Genomic DNA, 22,708 nt, shown 5'->3' with positions numbered 1-22,708 from the left:
TTACAAACATATACAGGCGCTAACAAACCACGTTCGTCATTGAGGAGAAAAGAGTATCTTGTTTGGCTAGGACGGTTTGTGCCAAAGCGAGAAAGCCCTCGAGCATCCGATATGATCAAGCCGTCCGATCTACACGAAGGAAGCATTCTAACAGAATAAAAAACAACAAAACGCCATCTCATTCCACGTCGCCAGTGATCCTATTTCATCATCGGCTCAAGAGCCAGTGCGACACCGCCTTCCCGGCTGCCCCACCCACTCCCTCCGGGGCGTAGTCAGCTGTTGCACGAACGGCGCCGCCACGGCGCGTCCTGGCAGCCGGCAGAGCCCCGGAGAGGCGCGCCGAGGCACCACGGGTGAGCGGGCTGAGCGCAGCTCAGGCGCTGGTCAGGCGACGAGCCCCGGAGAGGCGCGCCGAGGTACCACGGGTGAGCGGGCTGAGCGCCGCTCAGGCGCTGGCCAGACAACAGGGACGCGGGACACGGGTGAGCTGGACAGGTCACCTGACAGGGACGCTGCGCAGGGACGCCAGCCGTAGCGGAGCACCGAGGACATCTGGAAGGTGAGGTGGTGGAGGGTGACGTGGGAGGCGACGTGGGAAAAGTGGAAGGTGAAGTGTTGGAAGGTGACGGGAAAAGGTGCAAGGTGAGGTAGTGGAAGGTGGCGGTAAAAGGTGTAAGGTGAGGTGGAAGATGGCCTAAATGTGCACCCCGCGACGTCCGGGCATCCAACTTACAGTCTCTGGATGTCTTATAGTATTTGGATACTTTATGGTATTTACTATATGGGATGCCCTATAGTCTCTGGATACCTTATCGTACCTGGATACCTTATAGCACCTGAATGCCTTATAGCATCTGGATATCTTAAAGTGCCTGTATAATGGCATCCAGCCCGCAGCTTTCTCACACGTGGTATGTGGGCCGTCACCTACCGCGCCTGTGGTGTGTGTGGGCGGGCAAACATTTTGAGAAACTGGTTTGAGGGCTCGGTCACGTGACTGGGAACTCCCCCCCCCCTCTGCTGTTGAAGGAGGCTGGACAAAAACGCCATTCGTTAGAACTGTATGAGAAAAAAGTAGTTCAATATTTTGCATGAGCGTTTCATCAAGTAGGTATTGCACATGTCGAATTCCACTTCATTCGAGTTAGGGAAAGAAAGACTTAAGGAATGGGTTTCTAGAAGCTCCCCAACAGCGCGGGGTTGAGGAATGGCCGGCAGTGCGAGGGTTAGTAGTATTGGATGCTTCGAGTAGAGATGTAGAGATGTTGGATGTGGGTGTACGTTGGTATTGGATGGTGGAGGAAAAGTTGGCATATGTTTTTGCTTATATATCCATGACATATAACTTGCCTTGTATGATTTTTCGCGTGCTTTTAAGCAGTGACCACTGTGCAACGTTCACAAATCGGGAGCATGCTACAAGTTGTGAAGATGTTTGGAATAGAAAGCTTCAGACAAAGGCAAAACCTTGAAAAACATGATTTGTGGTCCGCGTTGCCCATGCCAAAATATATCATTTATATCATATTGTATTTATATAATTTACATTATATTATAGTTACATTATTTATATTTTATTACATTCATATTATTTACATTATTCTATATCTATATTATCTATCAGTTATTGCTAAAAGCGTTGACACAAATAAACCTAACATCAGACAAATCGATCACAGTTAACTCTACATGACATGTGGCTGCTAATGTGTTCACGAGATGCTGTCAAGTAATCTCAAACCAACCCGCAAATTTGTGTTGCTTACACCGTACGGGAACAAATCACGCCTCTACCGGAGTCCATTATTTCTAGAGGCATTAAAGTGCGCACGGCGAAGTGTCCAAATGTCTCCAGGGTCAATATGACAGTCACGCGTGATGAGTGACATCACGCGGGTTGTGTGACTGTATGACGTCACTCATCCTGACATCGAGGGAGCGGTAGACCCGCACCTCTTTTTTGGTGATCAACGCTGTAACTTTTAACGCCTAACGTTTTCGTACGGGTGCCCCCTGGGCCACTGCTACCCCCTTCGTCCCTCCCCTTTACGGTGGTTCGTTGCAGTTGCACTCCAGTCTGTTAAATCCGTGACAAAGTGCGTTCTGACATTTAGTGACTTGCCAGGCACTAGTTTTACAAAAAAGGAAAATCAGAGCTCCCTCGCCACCGGAGGCATCTCAGGAACGGTTTAAGGGAGGCGTGAAGGAAAACTCTGGGGATGATCGGGATCAATGCGAATGTGCCGTCCTCGGTCCTCGGACCCTAATCGGCCGACGCTTGGCTGGAGTGAGGTGTAGCAAGTCTCTGTAACGGCACACCTCATTTAGTTGACGCCTGATGCGCACCCTCGCCAATGGCGTATCCTCACCAACGACAGGTCAGTCGGACCAAACAATGCTCTCGCTCTGGGATTCCGTATCCGGCGCTGGTACCCAGTGACGATGGAAAACGAGCTCAGCGTCTTTTCTCAGACCTTGGAGACGACAAAAGAAGCAGAGGTGAACGAAACAAAGTAAATTTTACAGCGAAACAGGGGTGCATCACCTGTAAGCATGCAATTGTTTAGGTCTTAAAAGATTTGTTCCAATTTTTTGTTAACGGATTGAATTTTGGGCTCCGAGCCCACCTTAAACAATGCTTGCTGCGTGAGCCCGGGTCCCTAACATCCGTTGTAAAATTTCAAGCTAATGGTAGAACTTGATGGCAAAAAGGCAACGTGCCGCAACGCTCGACAGGGTCTGTCCTATCGACCTCTGTCGGCCTGACCTTTGGCGCGGTCGCTGCCGCTGACCACAGCCCACAACGGTCAAGGCCAAATAGCGAGTGCCCAGTGACTTGAACCCAATTCGCGCCATACATGCGGGGATCCGAACGCAGGTGCTGTAATCAATGGAGCTTTCTGAGCGGTCGCCCTGTGATGTCATTTGGTCCTCAACATAGCAATCGTCCCCGCTCCCCCGTTTCTCTCCGGCTCTGGCTTTAGAGGCTGCCACAAGTTCCGGACGACAAAGACGCCTGAGGGGAAGGTCAGCAGCCTCCTCGCCGTCACGCGGGCCGTCTTTAAGCCGGTCCGCCGTAGTTGAGCAGCTCGAGGGTTGTCATGGCGACAGACACGCTTCTGATCAAAGCAACAAGAAGACGGAGCATTAGCCATCCGCTGAACCTACGAGGTTAATCGCCACGCCGGACGAAGCGGACCGTGACCCGTGACCTATGACCCATGACCCGTGACCTGTGACCCGGGTCACGGGTCATGTGTTACGTACCCCGTGAACAGTGACACACGACCCGTGACTCTTGATCCGTGACCCGTGACCTGTGACCACTGACCAGAGACCCATAACCTGTGACCCGTGACCACTGACCAGAGACCCGTGACCTTTGACCCGTGACTAGTGACCCGTGACCTGTGACCTGTGATCGTGCGATGGAGCCGTGACCCGATCCACCGAGCCTTTAGCAGCCCGTGCGGGGGCCGGCGCGCTAACGTCAGCCATTTCAAGATCGCCTCCCAAACAAGGTCGCTCCCATCGCTTCGCATCTGGGGACCCTTTCTCTCCCCGCCGTGGGAGACCGGTCATTGTTGATCATCCATACAGGCGGTCGATTGCGAAAGGCGGAAGTGGGGACTGTGGCTGAGAGCTTCAAAAAGTGCACGGGTAGACAGATGCACGTGGTGCGTGGCCGGTGCTGCCATCCCGCGCACTGACCAGGCCTACTCATCATCGTGCTTGGAGACCAAAGAAGATCCCAGGATACGAGCCCAGGGTCACATAACCATGAAACCCCATGGGATCCTGAATCTACCCATCCTTGGGATTCTGGATCCAGCCTATGGGATCCCGGATCCATTTTCCGGATCCACGAACATGGCGACTCACGTCTGTGTCGGGTACAGCGGAATCCCCATACGCCGAACCACATTCCACAACATCATCCGGCATCCGGCTCACCGACCAATAGGCTTCTCGAGCAAATATTGCTCTCGAGAGGACACGTGCGCGGAGGCGCTTCCAGCGACATCAGAGGCGCACACTCGCAACAACGCGCAGCGACAGCCAGCACGGCGGACCTCCAGCGGGACGGGCAGCCGAGGACGTCCCGAAAACCCCAAGACATGTTATTACAAACAAGATAACTGCATTATCAAACAATGTCAAGTTGTCGATGACAAAGCACGAAATGCATAAATAACAAACGCTGGAAAAACGCTGCAGGTGGAAGCGCGGTGCCTGGGGCCGGTTTTGGGGAAGAGAGTAAGGGGGGCTGTGGTCTTCTGGCACTCTGCACGATAACGTCGGATTCATCTTCTAAAGCAATACTTTGGGTGTATAGCATGGGCATTAACCAGAGTGCAGTCATGCCTTACGGCTTAGGGACAAATATTTTGAAGCAAAATATATCTTGCCATCCTGATGTCCATGCGGTGAAAGGCTGTCCATGAACAGTTCCAGCGGGTTCAGCGTGGCTGTTTTGTGCATCTCCATCAGCATCGGTGATGGGCGGGTGATTTCATCACGTATGCGATTGCACTGCCATCACATAACACCAATGATAACACGTCTTGAGCAGCTTACCAGTCGGCAGTGGTGCTAATTTGCATGTTTATTCACTAGAGCTGTGATCGTGCATTCTGTGGGTCAGCACGTTTCGGGAATTAGCGTTATTCTATGCCCTTTTGGAATCGTTCTGAACCCGCAGAAGCTGCAACGGAAGCTGCTGGTCTGCACGCCCCACTGCACGCCTCCCCCCCCCCCGTCAACATGCCCTACTACACGCCTCCCCCCCCCCCCAGTCGACACGCCCCACTGCACGCCCCTTTCCTGTCAACATGCCCCACTGCATGCCCCTTCCCGGCCAGCACGCCCAACCGTACACCCCTTCCCGGTAGGCCCGCCCCACACCACGCCTTTCCCCACGTGGCCGCTGCTGGCACGCGATGATCTCGTCTGCACGCGGTCCTGGCCGCTCGCCTTGCAACATGGTCTGCACTTTCTCCCCGCCGTTGCTTGGCGGATAGAATGTCGCACCGCCTGAAAGATGGGGTCGATGACAGTCATTTGACAGCCGTGTGTCAGATGGCTGTCATCACACGGCTGTCCGATGTCATCATGCCATCTACACATCACAGTGCTGCCGTTCAGACACGTTAAGTGGACTAAGCTATCATCAGGAAACAACGCAAATTACCTGAGTCGTGGGAAAGGTTTTTACTACGAATGATGAATACGAATGTAAATGAACGTGAAGGGATAATGACTGGTTTCTTTACCCGCCACGCAGCTCGGTGTCATATTTTCTTTACAGAGCAGTGGTTTTTCCCACAGTATGTTCTCCTTCTTCAGCGAGCCGCGTCATATGTGCGGGCACGCTGCCGCGATCGATCGAACGTGACGGCTGGGGTGTGTTCGGTCAGAGAATGTGTTCTGTCAGTAAGACGGGTCGCTCGTGTCTAATCATAATCTGGTGTGTTTTGCAGGCTTCGCGGTTCGGATTATCGGGAGAACCTTCTGACCAGGTGTCGTGGCCTGTGGTCTGACGGCCCGCTCTGATCTGACCTTTGTGATCTGATCTGACCCTGTGTGACCTGATCTGATCTTGTGTGACCTGGTCTGACCTAGCCTGATCTGACCTCATTTGAAGCCCTATTACAACCTTATCGTCTCGACTGCCCTGATCTTACCTGGTCTCGGACAAAATCGTCAGACGTAAGCTTGCGAATACCAGCACATATCGCACCTGAGCTGAACTGGATGTTCACCGTCCTGCCCTGAACTCCCTCGGCTCCTCTGATCCCCTGATCCCCTCTGAGCTCCTCTGATCCTCTGGTCTCCTCTGACCTCCTCTGACCCCCGTCACCCCAGCTGTCAGTCCCTGACCTGACCCAGTCGGTGATGGGCAAGTCAGGGGTGCTCCCGCTGGTGGCGGCGACGCTCCTGCTGCTGACCTGCTCCCACTTGACCCGGGGCCAGGTCGAGTTCCCGGGCCGGTGCCCACCAACGCCCATCATACGCGACTTCGACTGGTACAGGTCAGTGGATTATTCTCCTCTCTGCCACGACGAGAATTTACATGAACACTGTGTTCTGCACTTCTTGCACTGGTTGTCACCTCTTACCTATATATATATATATATATATATATATATATATATATATATATATACGTACATGTATAGTCAGAACTTCACTCATTACATCGCATGCAGTACGGAACCTAAATGCGTGGAATAGATGAAACAGGGCACCGACGGAATACCTAGTCAAAAACTGGTCTAGGACATGGATAATGCGCAGCAAAAATATTTGTGCACAGCACAGCATTCCTCCCCAGCCTGGTATATATACGATCGCAATGTTTCGTCTTTTCCTCCCGGCCCGCTCGTTTATACCGTCTTGCTTCTGCTCGACAGGTATATGGGAAGATGGAATGACGTCTTTCGCTACTTTGTATTTTATCAAACAATCGGCAAGTGCTGGAGTGGTACTTACAGCATGCGCAAAAGTGGTCAGGTAAGGATGGTGAACCTGCTTCATTCGTCTCTGACACATCAGCTTAGAAATCGGTGTAGCAGTCGCATGATCACGAAATAGACATAGTGAAACAACCAAAGCTGCCTGAGCTGAAGTGCAGATCGCGTGAGCCTCGCACCCCCTTATAACATATAAAAATGTACGGCAGGGTAACAAAAGACGAAGTTTTGGACGGAGATTATATGCCAAAAATACACAAACATCTGCCAAAATTTCAACTTTAACGAGATACTTGATAACTTCGAGGAGGCAGCATACTGCATGTGTTTCGACGGTGCGTGGATTTTATGTTTATATAAATATGCCCCCCCCCAAAAAAAAACTTGTGTTGCCTTCCAAAAATCTTGTGCTGCCTTTATGAAGGCAACACAAGCTTTTTGCTAATAAAACAAAAACAAAAAAACAGCTTTTGGCAGGCGATCGGATAGGCTGGTTCTTCAGGGGATAGGAGCATTCCCTCTTAGTTTTTGCGTGGGAATCTTTGCCATCTGCGCTGCCGGTGTCACACCGTGCGGTGATAAGTCAGAAGATGATTGGCACGCTGCATCTCGAAATTGTCTCTGTATTTGTGGGAATTGTCTTCGGTTGGTCAAGAGAAATGGCAGACAATGGGGCATTTTAGCTGATGGTGTCATTTTAGGGCAATCTGCCGAGTGGGATTGGCCGCAGCTTTGGGAGGATTGCCCGTTTTAAAAGCGAACGCTACGTGCTAGCAGGAAAAGCATGTCTTCCAGCCACCGTGCTACCGGCTAACTTCGGTCGGTGCCGCCCGTCACACACTGCTGACGTTGCGAGTACTGGCTGCGGTGCGAGCGTATCACACGAGATAACGTAGGTTGGTTGTATGACAGAAAATTAGATGATGATCGCACAATCAGCTGGTTGCGACAGCGGCAGAAAGTCCCGTGCAAGGCCCATTCAATCTAGCAACATGCTGAGCCTGTGAAGCAACTACGTTTGCAAGACGAACGCGTTCACAAACTAGCCCGATTGCTCGCAAGGGAGATTGTGTGCAGGCAAGATTGCTGTGCATGGCGCGGCTGTAGACTCTGACGTAAGAACTCAGCCAGGTGCTTTACGAGAGCTGGCCCACTCGCACAGCACCCCTGCTTTTCCCACAAAGCCAATTACTTCAATGATAAAACAGACGGCAAACGCAAAACCCTTCCACTGATGGTAAGAAAACGGTAAAATATCATTGCGAAGGCTTCAAGCATACAATCTTTCCATCCCGAAAGTTCGTTTAGTTACAGGGCCCCCTCTGGATCACCCCCCCCCCCCCCCCCGTTAGTGGCGGCATGGGTTCGCTTCGCTTTAGGCGCTTGCTAGTTGTCTCCAACTGAGATCGCATGAGGCCGATTCCAGCAGCCGCGTCAAAGGTCAGCTGACAGCAGAAGCCAGTATAGACCGTGCCGAGCATTGCGGCACGTTGAGATCCAATCAGAAAATGCCGCCGGTGATCCAGCCTTTCGCTCTCGGATGGTGAGCGTCAGGCCTCACGCAACAAATAGTGCTTCGCGTGAGCGCTGACTCCAAAATTGTATCCACTCAAAGCGTACACACTATAGTTTCCAAAAAAGCTGAAGTGAAGCAAACGCGTAATGTGAATGTGCTAGGGGCGTTGGAATGCATCCAGTGTTCTGAATGACATCCCTGTTGTTCTTTGCCCCGGCTATCGATAACTGTGGCGAACGATGACTTGCGCTAAATTCACTTGAGTAATGGGTTTGGGTGGTCCGCTGACCGTCGATGTGGAGACGATTTATCGCACCAGAACCAGGGTTGCAATGAAAGGGGGGGGGGCCTTCCCTTATACCCAGATTTATTTGTTTCTTGCCACAGATGGTTTTTTTTAAATGGGTGTAACGCGTGCTCACTGAACTCCGTTTCCCGCCCCGTCCACCCCCTGTTAAGGAAATCCTAGCCGCGCCCCTGACCAGAACGAGCACAGTTTGATTCGAGACACGACCCAGCGCTGACTGAGTCGGAACTTTCACTTCTCATCCTGGAGAAGCGAAGCTTTCAGAGAAATGCTGAAGGTGCAGAGATAGTTTTTGGGCCCATTCTTATTATACAACACCATGAAGCCTATGCTAATCTTCTGAAAAGCTGAGAAGCCCTAGACCTGTGCCCACCCTTTGGTGTTTGATTTGTGCAAGACAAGCGACGGCGTAGCGGCGAACGAAAGGTGTCAGCATTGTTTAACTGCGGGCTACCAAACCGCCTCAAACCGACTTTGCCATTCATAGACAGTTCGTTTGCACCAACGCTGGCTTTCTTCCGTGCACAGGTACAGGTCACCTTGCGTTTGCGAGATAAGCTGCTCAGCAAGCCGCTCAAGATCACCGTGAATGTGAACCAGCAGAGTCCGTACACGCCCAACAAGCTGTTCTACACGATCCCGGGAGTGCCGCTGCTCAGGTGGGGGTGAACGAGAGGTCGCCGTCCTCACCTCTCGAGTAGACACAGTCCCGTGCAGAAAATGTCACCGGCGGAATTGTCACGCGCAGACGCTGTCACCCACTGCCTTTGCCACCCACTGTCACCCGCTGTCTTTGTTGATATTGTCAAGCGCAGACTTGGGTGTGGCCACGTCACACCCAAGTGGTGTGACGTGGTGGTGCCTACCACCACGTCACTGACATTGGTGGTAGGGGTCACAAGTCGGGATTGTGGAATCAAACTGAAATGGGGGAACAATCTCACCTGAAAAGGATATTTTTGAATGGCGAAGTACGGAAGATGTGCATTGTACGGACAACACAAGGCATGTAACTCCATTTGGAGAAAAGGGGGACATGTCGCTCCCTTTGCTCCCGGTCATGACATCCATGCATGCGGACAGGATCTCGTGCTTTAATGCGGACAATGGCACGTGCGGGCAGCATCTCGTACGGACACCGTCTTGCACGGGTAGTGTCTTGTAAGGAAGGTGTCTCGTAAAGACAGTATTTCGTACAGACAGTGCCACGTGTAAACAATGTCATGTGTAGTCTGTGCTACGTGTGGACAATGTACGTGCGGTCCGTGCCACGTGCGAACAATGTCACGTGCAGGCAGTGCCACGTGTAGACAATGTCACAATATCACACGCAATTAGTGCCACGTGCGGACGGGGACACGCACAGGTGGTGGCGAACGGAGACGGTAGTACTCGTGGTGTCCTTCACTACACGTTTTCGCGCTCACTGTTTCTCTCCCCTTTCCGCTTTCCCTATGGCATCACGCCTCAGGTTTACGGGAGTCATCTCTGCCTGCGATGCCCAAGAGATATAGCAAAAATAATTATTTCAGGAGCATGAAAGCACTCAAAAGGTAGCATGCCTTTTTTTATTAAGTCCTGACGTTAATGTTTTCCTGAATTACCACAAGAATAATGCTGAACGTCCGTTAAAAGTGGATGGGTAAGGTTAGCGCCCCTGTCCAAAACCCCTGTCCTTACAGCTATGCATCTACGCAGTGCATGGTTGCCGCGCCGTGCTCGCGTGTCTGCAAAGCGAAGTAACGCTTTAAAGCGTTTGTTTGCAGAGACAATTACGAGGTTCTCCGAACGGATTATGACAACTGGACGATCGAGTACTCGTGCAGAAACAAGCCATACGGAAGGTAAGACGTGGGAAAAAATTCGGACATTCAAGACATTTCCAGTTCACAGAAGGTTACATCTTCTGCAAGGACACGCAACCAAATTGCTCCAGCATGAATAAGGCATTACCGCGATCCAAACACCGTCAGCCAAGTTATCGGCATAAACACGATGTACCGTAGTTGAATGACAAATAGCTGATAGTCTAGAACGGTGTTCGCAAGACTATTACAGAATGGTTGACGAGCTGCTTCTAAAGGCACTACAAACAATAAGCTTGTAGGACCTAACCCACGTCATCCCTCCTCGACTAACTCGATGGCATCCGGAGATCGACCAGACACCGACCTGGTAACACCGCGCGGGTAATGTCGCTAGATCACCTGCGTGACCTAGTGACACGGCGGGGGAAAGTCGCTAGATCGCCTGCTATCGAGCGGCCCTGACGCCTCCTCCCTCGCCGGCAGGCACGCGAAGCAGGTGTGGATCCTCACCCGGTCACCACACCCTAGCCGAGCCGTGCTTCGCAAGGCGTTCTACGCGCTTCGTGACCTCGGCATTCGAATCACGCCGTTTCGGCGGAGCGACCAGTCGTGCTCCAGGACGCCCTACGGACACGTGCACGGCCGCAGCTTGAGCCTGGAGCCGGCGACTCTAGCGAAGCGCAGCGACCTTCTAGCGCTCTCGGACATATTCGCCGAACTGGCGACCAACGGAACGGTGGCGGGCGATGGTGGTGACATCTAGCGGGAGGAAGCGTGACGAGGTGTCCTGTGGAGCATCCAGAACCATTTCATATTGCAAATGCGGAGGAGCATTGGTTGGCAAGGCTGGCTCGGAAAGCCAAGCGGGTCTAGAGTTTCCGGGCTTCTATTTTAAGAGCCAGGGATTGGGAATGAATCGGCTATAGCCCCGCTGGCCGTCAAGGACAAACCAAAATATGTTCAACAGACAGGGGAACCAGCACGTGGAATTACATAAATAAGCTATTGCCATCGCATCACCACGCAGCACTTGTATCCAATCTACCGTATAACTGTAGATATGTAATCACTGAGCGAAGTGGTTCAAGATCTCGCTTACTGCGATCCAGCATTGGAGGTGCATGTGCACGGTGCGGGGGACTGGTGTGTTATTGCATGAAGTCATCGGATGACCCATGTGGGGTCATCCGATATCACATCTTGTTTTGTGCTCACTTCTCATCTGCATCATAGTTTTCGTAGTCTAGAAAATCAATTGAATATACGGCGCGGCATACCTGCGGTCATGCACACCGACAGATAAAACTGACCGAATCTAGTCAGGCAGCTTGGATAGCAGCCAATAGATGGCGTGCATTGCAATGTGGTGCGCCGGGTAAGTTGTCGCCAAATGCCAGGTGGTGACTGTGAAGGACATGGCCAGTAACACGCAATGGCAAGGACGCTGAGGCTTCAGGAAACCGGGGCTGGGTGTCACCGGGACTCTGGAGAACTCGGGGAACGGGGAAGAGGACAGGCTGCAGGAAGTTTCTCGAGGCTGGAACCTCCGAATTCTGTGTGGACAGTGTGGTGTATGTTCATGAACAACCAGTGAGTCCTGGGAGCCCGACCGCCGCCTAGCAGCCGGTCCTCTCGCCTTCACCAGACGGAGGCCCGTTTACAGAGGGTCCTGCTGTCTCAAAGCTAAGCCCCCCCTCACAGCCAAAAAGCGTGATAAGTTCGAAAACTGAAACTAAGTGCCGCTTTGCGAGGTACCAGCCGTTAGTCCCAATGCGGTATTGCGTCGCTCGCAGAAAACGTATCAGACGGGATGTTGCTGAACATTTGTGCTATCGGCTTAGGGGATTAAATGGGGCCACCGCGGTTAAAACACTGACTTTACGCGTTTCGCCTTTTCCAAAAGTATGGGGAGCTGGACAGCAGAAAGAGGAGTGAAGAAAAGCCCGTTTTCATATTTCAAGAAGGCACGCAGCGTACATCTTTCCGCACCTTTCAGTAGAGCGCCAGCGACTGTGCAAACCATGTAAGCGCCCAAGCGTAACAGCGCTACCTGAGTTCGGACCAGGATCCCCCACGTGGGAACCGGAGGTGCTAACCATTCAGCACTTTCGCTTTCACAGGGGATGAAAATTGCTGGAAAATTTAGACACTTATGGATTTCAAAGCAATGCGTGCAATGCCTAAAATGTTAGTTAAGAAAAAGGCGTGATGATATTGAGGCTGCCTCGCTGGCCAAAGTTGAGGTTCTCCAACCTCTGTGATCCATTATCACTTGCTAATGAAAACCTTCGTCAGGCGACGTCGCCTTCACTATGCTTCTATCGATGCCTTGAACGCATCCACCATCTTTTGCAGCAAAGCGCGCCTCGATACACGCACAAACACGGACGTCATACTTTGTGCTCTGTTTATTCGAATAGACGCCAACGGCGTCGTACAAAAGTACAAACTGGAGAGTTTTGAGACGCGCCACTGGTGCGTCTTAACTCCGAACGACTACATGGAGCAGCTGCGAACTTCTAGTGCTCTGGCACATCCACAGATGGCGACAGCAGCGTATGGCATCATTCAGCGTCCACTCACTGCCATGATTGCAGTGACGTTTTGCATGATCACCCAACCAAGGCTTGACAATACGTACATACGGAGGAGCTGAGCAGGGTTAGAATACAGTAGCGCGGCAGGGAGACGTGCAAATAGGGCACATCTGGGATGAGTCGCGTACCATATGTCGCGACGCCAATGTCGACCTACGCTAGTAATCAAGCGAAAAGGGCATCCGTCACAGTCAGACAAACAATGAGTTCAGTCAACATCAGACAACTGCTCGCTCTATGTGATCTAAAGGTCGCGAATAAGGGAGAAATTTGTCTCCAACTAGCGCAAAAATTACCCTGATACTAGATGCACCGACAGCGTCTTGCTGCGCAATTAAATCGACATCGACCCCGCCAACGGGCTGGATTAAGCCGCCAGTAGGCAAAGGACGTCTGCGTTCGCCAACTCACCCAAGTGACAATGAAAACAGTTGAGCGTTGACTTCTGCCAGGTGCAGCCCTCGGAGCCGCCGAGATCGCCCACAGATGGCAGCACGGGCGAGCTGACCCAGCGATCAATGCGCACCACCCCCGAATAGGAACGAACTTGAGTCTAACTCTGACATGGAGAGGAGCCAGCGGACCCCTGACCCCATCCCCATCTGACAGGGCCATGCTGCCACTGTCACGGGACCCCATGCACAAACAGGTACATCGAAAGGAGCAACACCAAGCGCGGCAGACAAGCAGACAAACACGCCCAAGCTCGCTCGTTATCACATACGCGCTGCTAGCAAACACAAACACGTAGGCGGACCAAGGGACGCCCGTGACGCTGGCAGTGGGTGACGTGACGTGACGTGACGTTACGCGACGCGACAGGCCGGCGGGAGCGCGGGTGGAGCGAGGACGCGGCAGCCGACGTAGCCCGAGCGCCGCGCCGCGATATGAGATCACCTGCTGGCCCCGCGGGCGCAGCAGAGGAGCGGCCAGGGGCTCGCGGCGCCGACGAAGCCGGCCGACCGGACGGCGTCCGGGTGGGACACGCGAATCTCGCAGGCGATGCAAAACGCGCAGAGAACATTCGGACCGAGGCAGGTCTTGCGTGAATTAGCATGTGCTGGTTCTGAGTCGGGACCAAAACGAAAAACAGGAACATTTCGCCGATCTGAGACAGACCCCACGTCCGCCAAAAAAAAAAATTACAGCCTGCATACTGGGGTACGAAGCGGCCCAGGAAATACAACAGTCGGCAGTGCGTGTGTGTTTCATCAGTTGCAATGTCTTCGCTCTGCACGTGGTTAAAGATCACGATTTGATACGCACACGCCGACCGCGTGCAGTGACGGAGGTTGAGATCATTTGAGCGGGCTGGCGGCTTCAGCGCAGCTGAAGACAGTCCTTTACAACGTATACCAACAACGCTTGGCGTGATGTGCAGAAGTCACCGCGATTAGCGGAGATGTTCAGCATCAATGGTGGGGCAGGCAGTTGGCTGCCGCTTCTCTCTACCGCGTGTGTGGCCCTTAGGCGGTTTTTGTTGGGTAGCAGGAGCTTCAGGCACTCTTAGACGGTGTCCAATGACAGTATAAAAACTAACCGGAAGGGAGAAGCACACAGCACTGCGCAACACAGGGCAACACATGTCTGGGACACGAACCCAGCGAAAACAAAACAGCCTCGAGTAAGGAGATGATGAGTACACCGCTGTCTATGGAGACTGGCAGGCCGCCAGCAGGGGCACTCGCCGGGACAGGCTGCGGTCTCAAGCGCCGGCTGTGCCGTCTCAGCACCGCAAGACGACAGATCAAGACACCGGCGCCGAAGACAGATCAGACGGTGGCTTCGAAGACGGATGAGACACCGGCGCCGAAGACAGATCAGGCACCGGCCCCAAAACGCATCAGGCAGCGGCGCCGCAGACGACAGATCAAACGTCAGTGCCGAAGACAGATCAAACAACAACTCCGGAGACGGATGAGACACCGGCGCAGAAGACAGATCAGACAGCGGCGCGCGCGGCGGCCCAACGCCGGGTCGGCCTAGGTCGGGTCAGCGCCGCGCCCTGGTACAGCGCCGGACTAGATGTCGACCGAATATCCGGCGCCAGCTCCAGCTCCAGCTCCAGCGCCAGCACCAGCTCCAGAGCCAGCTCCAGCTCCGTTGAACGCGCCGCCGCTCCGGATCGGCGTCCCGGGGTCGCTCAGCTGGAAGGTGAGCAGAGCGAGGTCACCGCCAGAGACCACCACCAAAGGTCACTGATAGAGGTCACCACCAGAGGTCACCACCAGAGGTCACCACCAGAGGTCACCACCAGAGATCACCACCAGAGATCACCGCCAGAGATAATCGCCACAAGTCATTGCCAGAGATCGCCGCAAGAAGTCACCACCAGAGATCGATGCCAGAGGTCACCGCCCGAGATCACCACCAGAGATCGCCACAAGAGATCACCGCCTGATATCACCGCCAGAGATCACCGCCGTCATTGCCAAGGCCGACGGACGAGCTCTGAACAGTACACTCGGAACGGGCTCCGCCGACGGACGTGCTCTGAACAGTTCACACTGCCACGGATGCAAACATGGTCTTCACTAGCGCTCTGAAATCGAGGCTGTCGTTTGTTCGTGACAGTATACACCAGGCTGAATCGGGCAGGGTTCACTCAAAGGTGATCGCGTAGACGTATCTCGATTTGTTGTATTTTCTGCCACAGAAGCCCACCTGGCATTCTGACACAAACCTTAACATCCCGTGGCCTCCAGTCCAGCATGCTTGTGTCTGCCTCTGTCTCACCTGAGCCAGCAGCCTGGCCCTGTCCAGGCACTGGTACTCGACCCCGGACCGCGGCTTCTGCGTCGCCATAGACCTCGGTGAATTAGAGCTTTCAGAGGTGGCCGACAGAGGACTCTCGCAGCCGACACCGCCCGCCCCTTCGCGCGTGATGTCTGAGAGGGGGGGGGGGGGGAACAGGGAATGAAAGTTAGCTCAACATGCTTAACATATTTGAAAGGTTGTGGGGTCATCGACTCTGCTTCATTAGTGCTCATATAACACCACAGATCACAAAGCGTCGATCAAACAGATATAGGATGCTTCAGCCTGCAACCAAGACGTCCTATATAATTCCCTGGTGGCTACCCAGCAAAGATAACCCCTACCAATAATTGCCACAACAATGACACTGTCCTTCCAGAGGCTTCGCAGTCAATCATTTTCCGAGCCTGGGCCACGCCGCGAACGCCGCTGCGCGCGCGCGTCGTCACAGCTGCCGCTCCTGCGCCAGAATTTCCCCCACTGCATCCCACCGGCGGCGTTGAGCTTGGCGCGTGTGACGTCACTCGCAGCCGGGCCGGAAGACGATGAGGCCGTTGAATCGCATGACGTCACTCCGCTGTCGCAGGATTCAGTGGATGTTCGGACCCCTGGCAGTGCTCCACAGCTAAAGGAAAAAACGGACGCAGTTCAGAAGCAATCCCCAGGTTTATATTGAATACGATCACTGCAAGGCGTTATGTGTCCTTGAATAGCATATTATATAACATGCAGAGAACCAGAAGTAACGAAGCTCATGGAAAAAGGGACAGCTCATAACCAACTGACCTCAGCCCGCCAAGCTTACTGAAGTAATTAAGAGTAATAAGTACCAGATAATTAATACTCAGCAATTGACCGTAAGAGAATAATAAGGCGACGAGACTTCTGACACATCGAGACTGGAGTAGAGAGATGCAACTCCGCTTTATTCGCCAGCAAACACCCCGCTGAACTGAACGAACTCAAACAAACAAGCAAACAAACGCACCCAATCAAAGGTTCTTTGTGCTTTGCCCGTTGAAAGCCGTCAAGCATCCATAATCAACAGAATAACTGCAAGACATGCGGACACCTGCAATACCTAGACACTGACAAACCGTCAAAGAGTTCGTCAGGCTCCGTTATTGGTCACAACACAATCTGGCAACTAGTGCGGTTTGTGTAGCATCTTTAAAAATAATTTTTTGAGGCCACACGTCAACGACATGATCTTCTTGAAATAAGATATCCACCTAACCTGTCCCCCTCCCCTTATCCTATTGCGCTAAAAGATGTCACGCGTTGGCACTATGATGAGTCAATGAAGGGCCTGCGGCAATAGTAAGCGGGAAGAAAGCATCTGGTCAATATATAAAAATCTGGCCAAGTACAGGGTCATCCTCACCCAACTTAGCGTGCTAGAAAAGGCCCCATAGGAGTGCACAAATCACAACAACAACGACTTGGAGCCAAGAGTGGCGGGTTCGACAAGACCCCGGATCACACTCACCATCTGACGACGGGAGGCGGCGGGCCGGCGGTGCGGCTGGCCGCCAGCTGCCGCACCCGCTCCGGCTTGGGGCTGGGCATGGGGCGGCGGCCGAGCGACAGCGAGCGAGTCGCCAGCTGGCGGCCCGACTCTGCAGAGCGCGAGCGCCGCAGCCGGCCGCCGGCCGGGCCGCGCGACCGCCGCCGCATCTCCAGGTAGTCGCCGCCGACCGGCGCCGGCGTTGCACCCGTCGGCGGCCGCATCGGCACGTAGTCCGCCGCCGCCGCCGCTGCCGCCGCCACCGCTGCCGCCGCCGCCGCCGACGACGACGACGTGGAAGGCGCCACCACCGCCGTCGGCGCGTTCACGTACAGCGGCTGCGCGGGCGCGTTGGCGTAGCCGGTCTGCGCGCCATCTGTGGGCGGCTGCTGGCGCGTTGACGTACGTCGGCTCGCCGCCAGGTGGCAGCGCCGCGGCTGCGTTCGCGTACTGGTGCTCGGCGGCGGCCTCGTCCCTGCTCGGTGGCGGCGCCAGGCCGGGCAGCAGCGGGCCGGTCTGGCGCCGGCTCTTGTCCACCACGGCGTAGGCGGGGAGGCCGGGCCGAGAATATAGCCCAGTGCCGAGGATCAGCTCCGACGGCATGGGCGCGCTCAGCTGATCGCCGTCGGCAACGGCGGCCGGCAGCTCCAGCTGGCCTGTCGGCAGCGCAGGGCGCGGTCAGATGGCGCTACCGCCGTGGAGAGGTGCAGAGAGCGGTGGGGCGAGAGACGCTGACATGCTGGGCGCAGGCCAGGCCGGCGACATATAACACAGTCCGATTAGATGCGGAACAAGGCATTTAGGTATTTTGGATCCCATGCAATGTTGGTGGTTGAGTGATTGAGTGTCAATAATAAGGCAGCCAACGGAAATAAAATACAGCGTCGGTGGCGCGTAAAATTATATAAAATCACTCCGCGTAAAATTCATCGGAGCGTATTTGGTTGCAACTAAAGAGCCAAGGAAAATCATCATCATACAGGTTTCGGACTTGTGTAAATGAATCAATTTAGCTAGGCTACTTCATCTTGGAGGGAAAACGCTTGAGTGACGGAAGTGCTGGCGTTAGCAATTCAATTGGGCTTTTGGCAACAGAGTTTAGCCCTTCTGGTTTCTTCGGAAGAGCCCAATAATAACGTGGTCGGCCCCTAAACAATCAGAAGCACCCCGCCAAACTAGCATACATGGTTCCCACCATGCAGGACCCTCTGAGCAAACGCAAATAATCTGAGCAATGCACATGAATCAATTGCCCCTGCGCGGTAGACTGCTTTGGCCGATGCATGCATAGATCTCTCGACACTAGGGTAAGATTCTCCTAGAAAAAATGAAGTGCCAGAGAGTTCAGACCGATGTAGCAGGCCCATCGGCGATCAACGGTGCCCGAGCAGGTTAACAGAAGGGATCCAGGCAAGAGCGCAAGGTTCTCTGTATATGGAGTCATGGGCCAGTGAGGAAGCCCCTGAACAATCAAGTGCGCCGCGGGACGCTGACTTCGGTCAAGGCCGATCAGACCACTAGGCTCGGGCGGTCAGACTCTGACCCTGTGTTGGCGTTCATCACTGGCATGCGTCCGCTGCCGTCGACTCTGTGCCGCGCCGCGGGGGCCACCGAAGCCACCGGAGCCGCCGCCGGAGCCGCAGCGGGAGCCGCGGGAGCCGCCGGCGTCCGGTGGCCTCCGCAGGCGGCGCACGGACAGGCTGGCTGCTTGTAGAGGCCCTCCGGCTCGGCGGCGCGCTGCCGGCACACCTGGCAGGCGCGCGGCGTCTGGTACCAGCCGTCGGCCGGGCCCGGGTCCTCGTACAGGTGGTCAGAGACGCCATCCGGACTGAGGCGGCGCGCGCCCGTCCGCGGTCGGTCGTACGCCGCCGCCGGGTCCGACCCGTGCACCTCGGCCACCGTGCGGATCAGGTGACCGCCTTCGACGGCGCCCATTGGCCGCGCTGCCGCGTCTGACGCGCTCATTGGTCGGTGGGCGGACCCGGGCGCGCTGATTGGCTTCTCGCCCGGCTCCTCGTACACGTGGTCCACGAAGCGGCCGCCCGATTGGGCCGAGGCGGGCAGGGCCGCGACAGGATGCTGGTGAACGAGGACAGCGTGTTACATGGCCAAAAATCATTGTGACCGGGTGTTATTTAAACACGCAATGAGGTTAGATGCTTCACTGGACATTGTAAAAAAGCGACAGCAGAAATAAAGAAGGGTTGTGGGTCGGCGCCCGGGACGGCTAACGGGGCCGAAACCACCCCTAGCCTAGGGGATAGCTAACGGGACCGAAACTAGCCTCTCTTCGAGTTAAGGGACTTACACCAGATACTGGACAATTTCGCAGGACTTTGGTCTTAATTTACAGGACGTGGAGCGAAATCCCAACCCTCCTCTCAGAGGAAAACTTTGGGGAAGTGCCTGGTCCGCACCTATTCATTTGAAAGTTCCTCAAAATGTCTACCGAGTGCAATGAACAACATTGAACTTTGGCGTTCCACAACGCCGTGAATGTACTCAAGTTGCGCTTCTCGCAATTTTACGATATGCATACAATGCGTTGCATGAGTCAAATCAGGGAAAGGCCTGCTGAATCTTAAAATGCACACACCGCTTTGACACAAAATAAAAAGCCACCGACACGAAATTAAAAATATGAGACGAAATATATAAAACCACCGATCCTCGGCACCAGTAGGCCCACTCACCGCGGTGTAGGCGCCCGGGTCGGACCCCGTGCCGTCCAGCACGCCGGTCCTGCGAAGACTGCTACGCGTCGTCTTGATGGCGCATGCGCAGTCGGAGCTGCAGCGGCGGCCGGGTCGCGGCGAGCGCAGCGACTGACCCGAGACGGAGGGGCGGAGCCGGCGGGGGGCGGAGTCAGAGCCGCTGCTGCCGGCTGACACTTCCGATTGGCCGTCGCCGTTAGCTCGGCAGCCGTCGATTGGCTCGTACTCGAGGTCACAGTCGTCGCTGGACCACGTGCTCCACTGAGAGCACAGACGGACAAAAGAGTGATTAATGACTGCATTGTTCATGTCATCATAGTATAGCTGCAGAAGCGCAAATTACTTAAGATCCTATCAGGATTGCGTAAACTGGAGCGATGATATGGTCCGTGCGTACATTAGGTTTTTAGTGGTGTTTTCGGGCGCGTCAGCTGGAATGGTAATTTTGCGCCCAACGTACATTACATACACATGGAGGAGGCTCCTTATGAAACATAGTCGAAGCGCAAGAAGTGAAATTAGGAGTTACACAGCGTGTCATTAAGCACAAATCGCTGATGACGCCGCTGGGTTCCTCTCATGACAAGCAGCACGACGGCGTTTTGCATTCATGGTTCAATGAGAGTCGAAGCGGGCACTTCATTCTGGGATGTTGCGCCTACACAGCGTAACCAGGTGAGAGAGAGTTTTCGCTCTACGTAAACAGTGCATGACCAAGAAGAATAGACTTTAAAATGGCCGAAAATGCGCAATGTAAATTATGGATGCCCCTTGACCACCTGGCTTAACATTTCTCCCCCAAGCAGTGCAAGTTTCCGTTACGCGTAGATCTCACTAAAGCCCCGCCCTGTCTGCAAGGGGAGGAACGCTGAGGCAGCCCGCTCAGGTTTTCTGACAATATCTCCCTGGCGAGTTGTGTAACCGCTCCCAAGTTTTCAGTAAGATCTGGTACGTACATCGTGCGTGTTTTGGCACCAAAACAATGTATCTGGCACTTGTGACTGATAAGCAGAGACGAGTTTTATTAGCACTACACGGCGAATTCTAGCCGGCGCGGTCAGAGGGCGAAAACTAACCAAACCAGTACCAAAATACCTAAAACTCAACAAGGAATGTGAACCAATAGCTGTAATATTGCTACATGGCATGGTTTCGTATAATTGGCATGAACAACTGAAGCAGCCAGATTTCCCTGAAAAAATACTACTTGACCTGATCCGGTAGGCTGGATCTGTAACCCAGTTGCAAGAATTCGTAACAAACTACGAGATCCCGCTGAAGCCATCGCACAGCTGTTCTTTTCCTGCGAGGCTCTATCATGCTCAGTTATAAAAAGAGAAGGGACCGCACCGACACCTCCCCTTCGCGTTCCGGTCTTACAAAAATAAACGCGAATCAGGGCGAGGGTGAACGTCGATTTCTAGCACCTTATTCCCTGCTTTCGCTACTACATGTCTCATGGCAAGGATGAATGACAAGTCTCGCGCAACAGTGCGTTGCGAGATAAGCACACCATCGCATAATTAGATAATCAACACAGTCGACGACAGAGGCTGCCCAGCTCGCCAGCATACAAGAGGCGCCTAACATGCGCACTTCTCTCCTTCTTGCAGAAATGATTTTCAGACAGAATGACCTAAGGACATGCGTGTTAGGCATGACTTCCAGGAGTCTTAAATTTAAAGCCCTTTGGAGCCATTTGAGATACGCTCCACGCAAACATGCATGTTGCACACACAAACATCACGGTGATAGGTCTGGCCGGGCGCTTTCACAAAACGCCAATCACCCCCCCCCCCCCCTCCAACCCGCATCCCACCGCTGCCACCAAAGCAGCAGCCTGTGCTGCCACCTGCCGTCAGCGGCGTCTGACCTGCAGGCTGGCCTGCCGGCAGAGGCCGCTCTCGCGAGAGCGCGCCAGCGTGCTGTCGCGGCTGCAGCTGCGCGACACCGTCCGTCGCGAGACGCCGCATGGACTCTCTGCGGCCGGCAGGACGCGGCGCGTTAGAGGCCGCGGCGCCGGCCGGGTCGCGCGCTACAGTTGCAGCGCACGCAGCGACACCAGCGCCCAGACAAAATGTGCGATGTTGCATACAGTGGGCCGCATCTAAGATTGCTAGGACGTAGTGTTTAAAAATGTTTAGGGGTGACCATGATGAAATGAGACGGGGCATATCTAGTTTTGGACATAGCCAGGAGCCCTGCGGAGTTTCAGGAAGCCTTATTTGAACCCCCGAAATAACAGTTCAAACAGAAACCTCTATGATATCGCAGACCGTGATATGCTTTGAGGTGAAATCTCCAGCAATGGCCCTAAGCAATCACTCCTTTCCTTCCCACAACTGTCCTACACACTACACAAAGACGACTCCGCAAACCCACTGCCGCGCTCCCTGCTGGCCCTCCACTCCACCAGATCGGCCAGCGGCGCCACCTACCGTCCAGCTTTTTAGCCAGCTTGCGGCGCGCCTGCAGCCGGCACTGGGCGGCCTCCTCGACGGCGGCGTGCATCAGCAGCGCCTGGCCGGCGCTGGCGCCCAGCACGTGCAGCCCCTCGGCGCGGCCGCAGCGCGCGCCGCCCTGCAGCACGTACTTGCCCTCGGCCGGACCGTACCGCCTGCCGATCGTGCGCCACGTGAACGGGACGTCTCGCCGAGCACGACCACCCGATGAGGGACGACTGGGTCGGCGCTCAACGTGCGTCGTGGCGCACATACTGCGTGTCGGCAGGCACGTGGAAGACTTAAGTCGAGCCATCGCTTAGGATGTTGAGGTGCGTAGCGTCGGAGGGCCAGTGATGGAAATTAAGACGTGCTGAGCTGGGATGTGATAACGCGGCGGATAGAACTTTCGATCCTTCATCACTTTTAAAAATTCATGGGCTGATATGACTAATTAACGGTGGGATCAGGAAGTTCCTTAAGCTGACGAACACAACATATAAAATAACTTTGTAAACTCTGGCCTGCTCATTCTGTCAGTATTTTGTGGCATACCATTAGATCTCGCGTACCACTGCCCTCTCC

The 22,708-nt window shown here is 54.2% G+C and overlaps 1 protein-coding gene and 1 long non-coding RNA gene across 2 annotated transcripts; one reads left to right on the top strand and one right to left on the bottom strand.

Annotated features, from left to right (window-relative positions):
- Positions 1 to 418: 418 nt before the first annotated feature.
- Positions 419 to 11,346, top strand: LOC119091877 (apolipoprotein D). Its single transcript, XM_037214788.1, has 6 exons — positions 419 to 562; positions 5,484 to 6,035; positions 6,417 to 6,516; positions 8,828 to 8,958; positions 10,066 to 10,143; positions 10,591 to 11,346. The coding sequence occupies exons 2-6, from the start codon at positions 5,899 to 5,901 to the stop codon at positions 10,868 to 10,870; spliced, it is 726 nt and encodes a 241-aa protein (XP_037070683.1). The 5' UTR covers positions 419 to 562; positions 5,484 to 5,898; the 3' UTR covers positions 10,871 to 11,346.
- Positions 11,347 to 12,497: 1,151 nt separating this feature from the next.
- LOC119093996 (uncharacterized) lies at positions 12,498 to 17,054 on the bottom strand. Its single transcript, XR_005093733.1, has 4 exons — positions 16,951 to 17,054; positions 15,953 to 16,086; positions 15,441 to 15,592; positions 12,498 to 14,851 (listed from the first exon to the last, which is right to left on the bottom strand). It is a non-coding gene; the product is annotated as an uncharacterized LOC119093996 (long non-coding RNA).
- Between the last annotated feature and the right edge of the window lie 5,654 nt (positions 17,055 to 22,708).

This window comes from Pollicipes pollicipes, unplaced genomic scaffold, assembly GCF_011947565.3.
Source record: "Pollicipes pollicipes isolate AB1234 unplaced genomic scaffold, Ppol_2.1 Scaffold_1600;HRSCAF=1878_pilon_pilon_pilon, whole genome shotgun sequence".
NCBI classification, from domain to species: Eukaryota; Metazoa; Arthropoda; class Thecostraca; order Pollicipedomorpha; family Pollicipedidae; genus Pollicipes; species Pollicipes pollicipes.
This window is presented reverse-complemented; position numbering and strand designations above follow the sequence as displayed.

What these genes read in the sequence shown, in the direction of transcription:
- LOC119091877 (XM_037214788.1), top strand. Translation starts at nt 5,899, where the DNA reads ATGGGCAAGTCAGGGGTGCTCCCGCTGGTGGCGGCGACGCTCCTGCTG. An exon ending in GCATGCGCAAAAGTGGTCAG is followed by an intron (nt 6,517 to 8,827) that starts GTAAGGATGGTG and finishes TTCCGTGCACAG; the next exon opens with GTACAGGTCACCTTGCGTTT. An exon ending in CCGGGAGTGCCGCTGCTCAG is followed by an intron (nt 8,959 to 10,065) that starts GTGGGGGTGAAC and finishes GTTTGTTTGCAG; the next exon opens with AGACAATTACGAGGTTCTCC.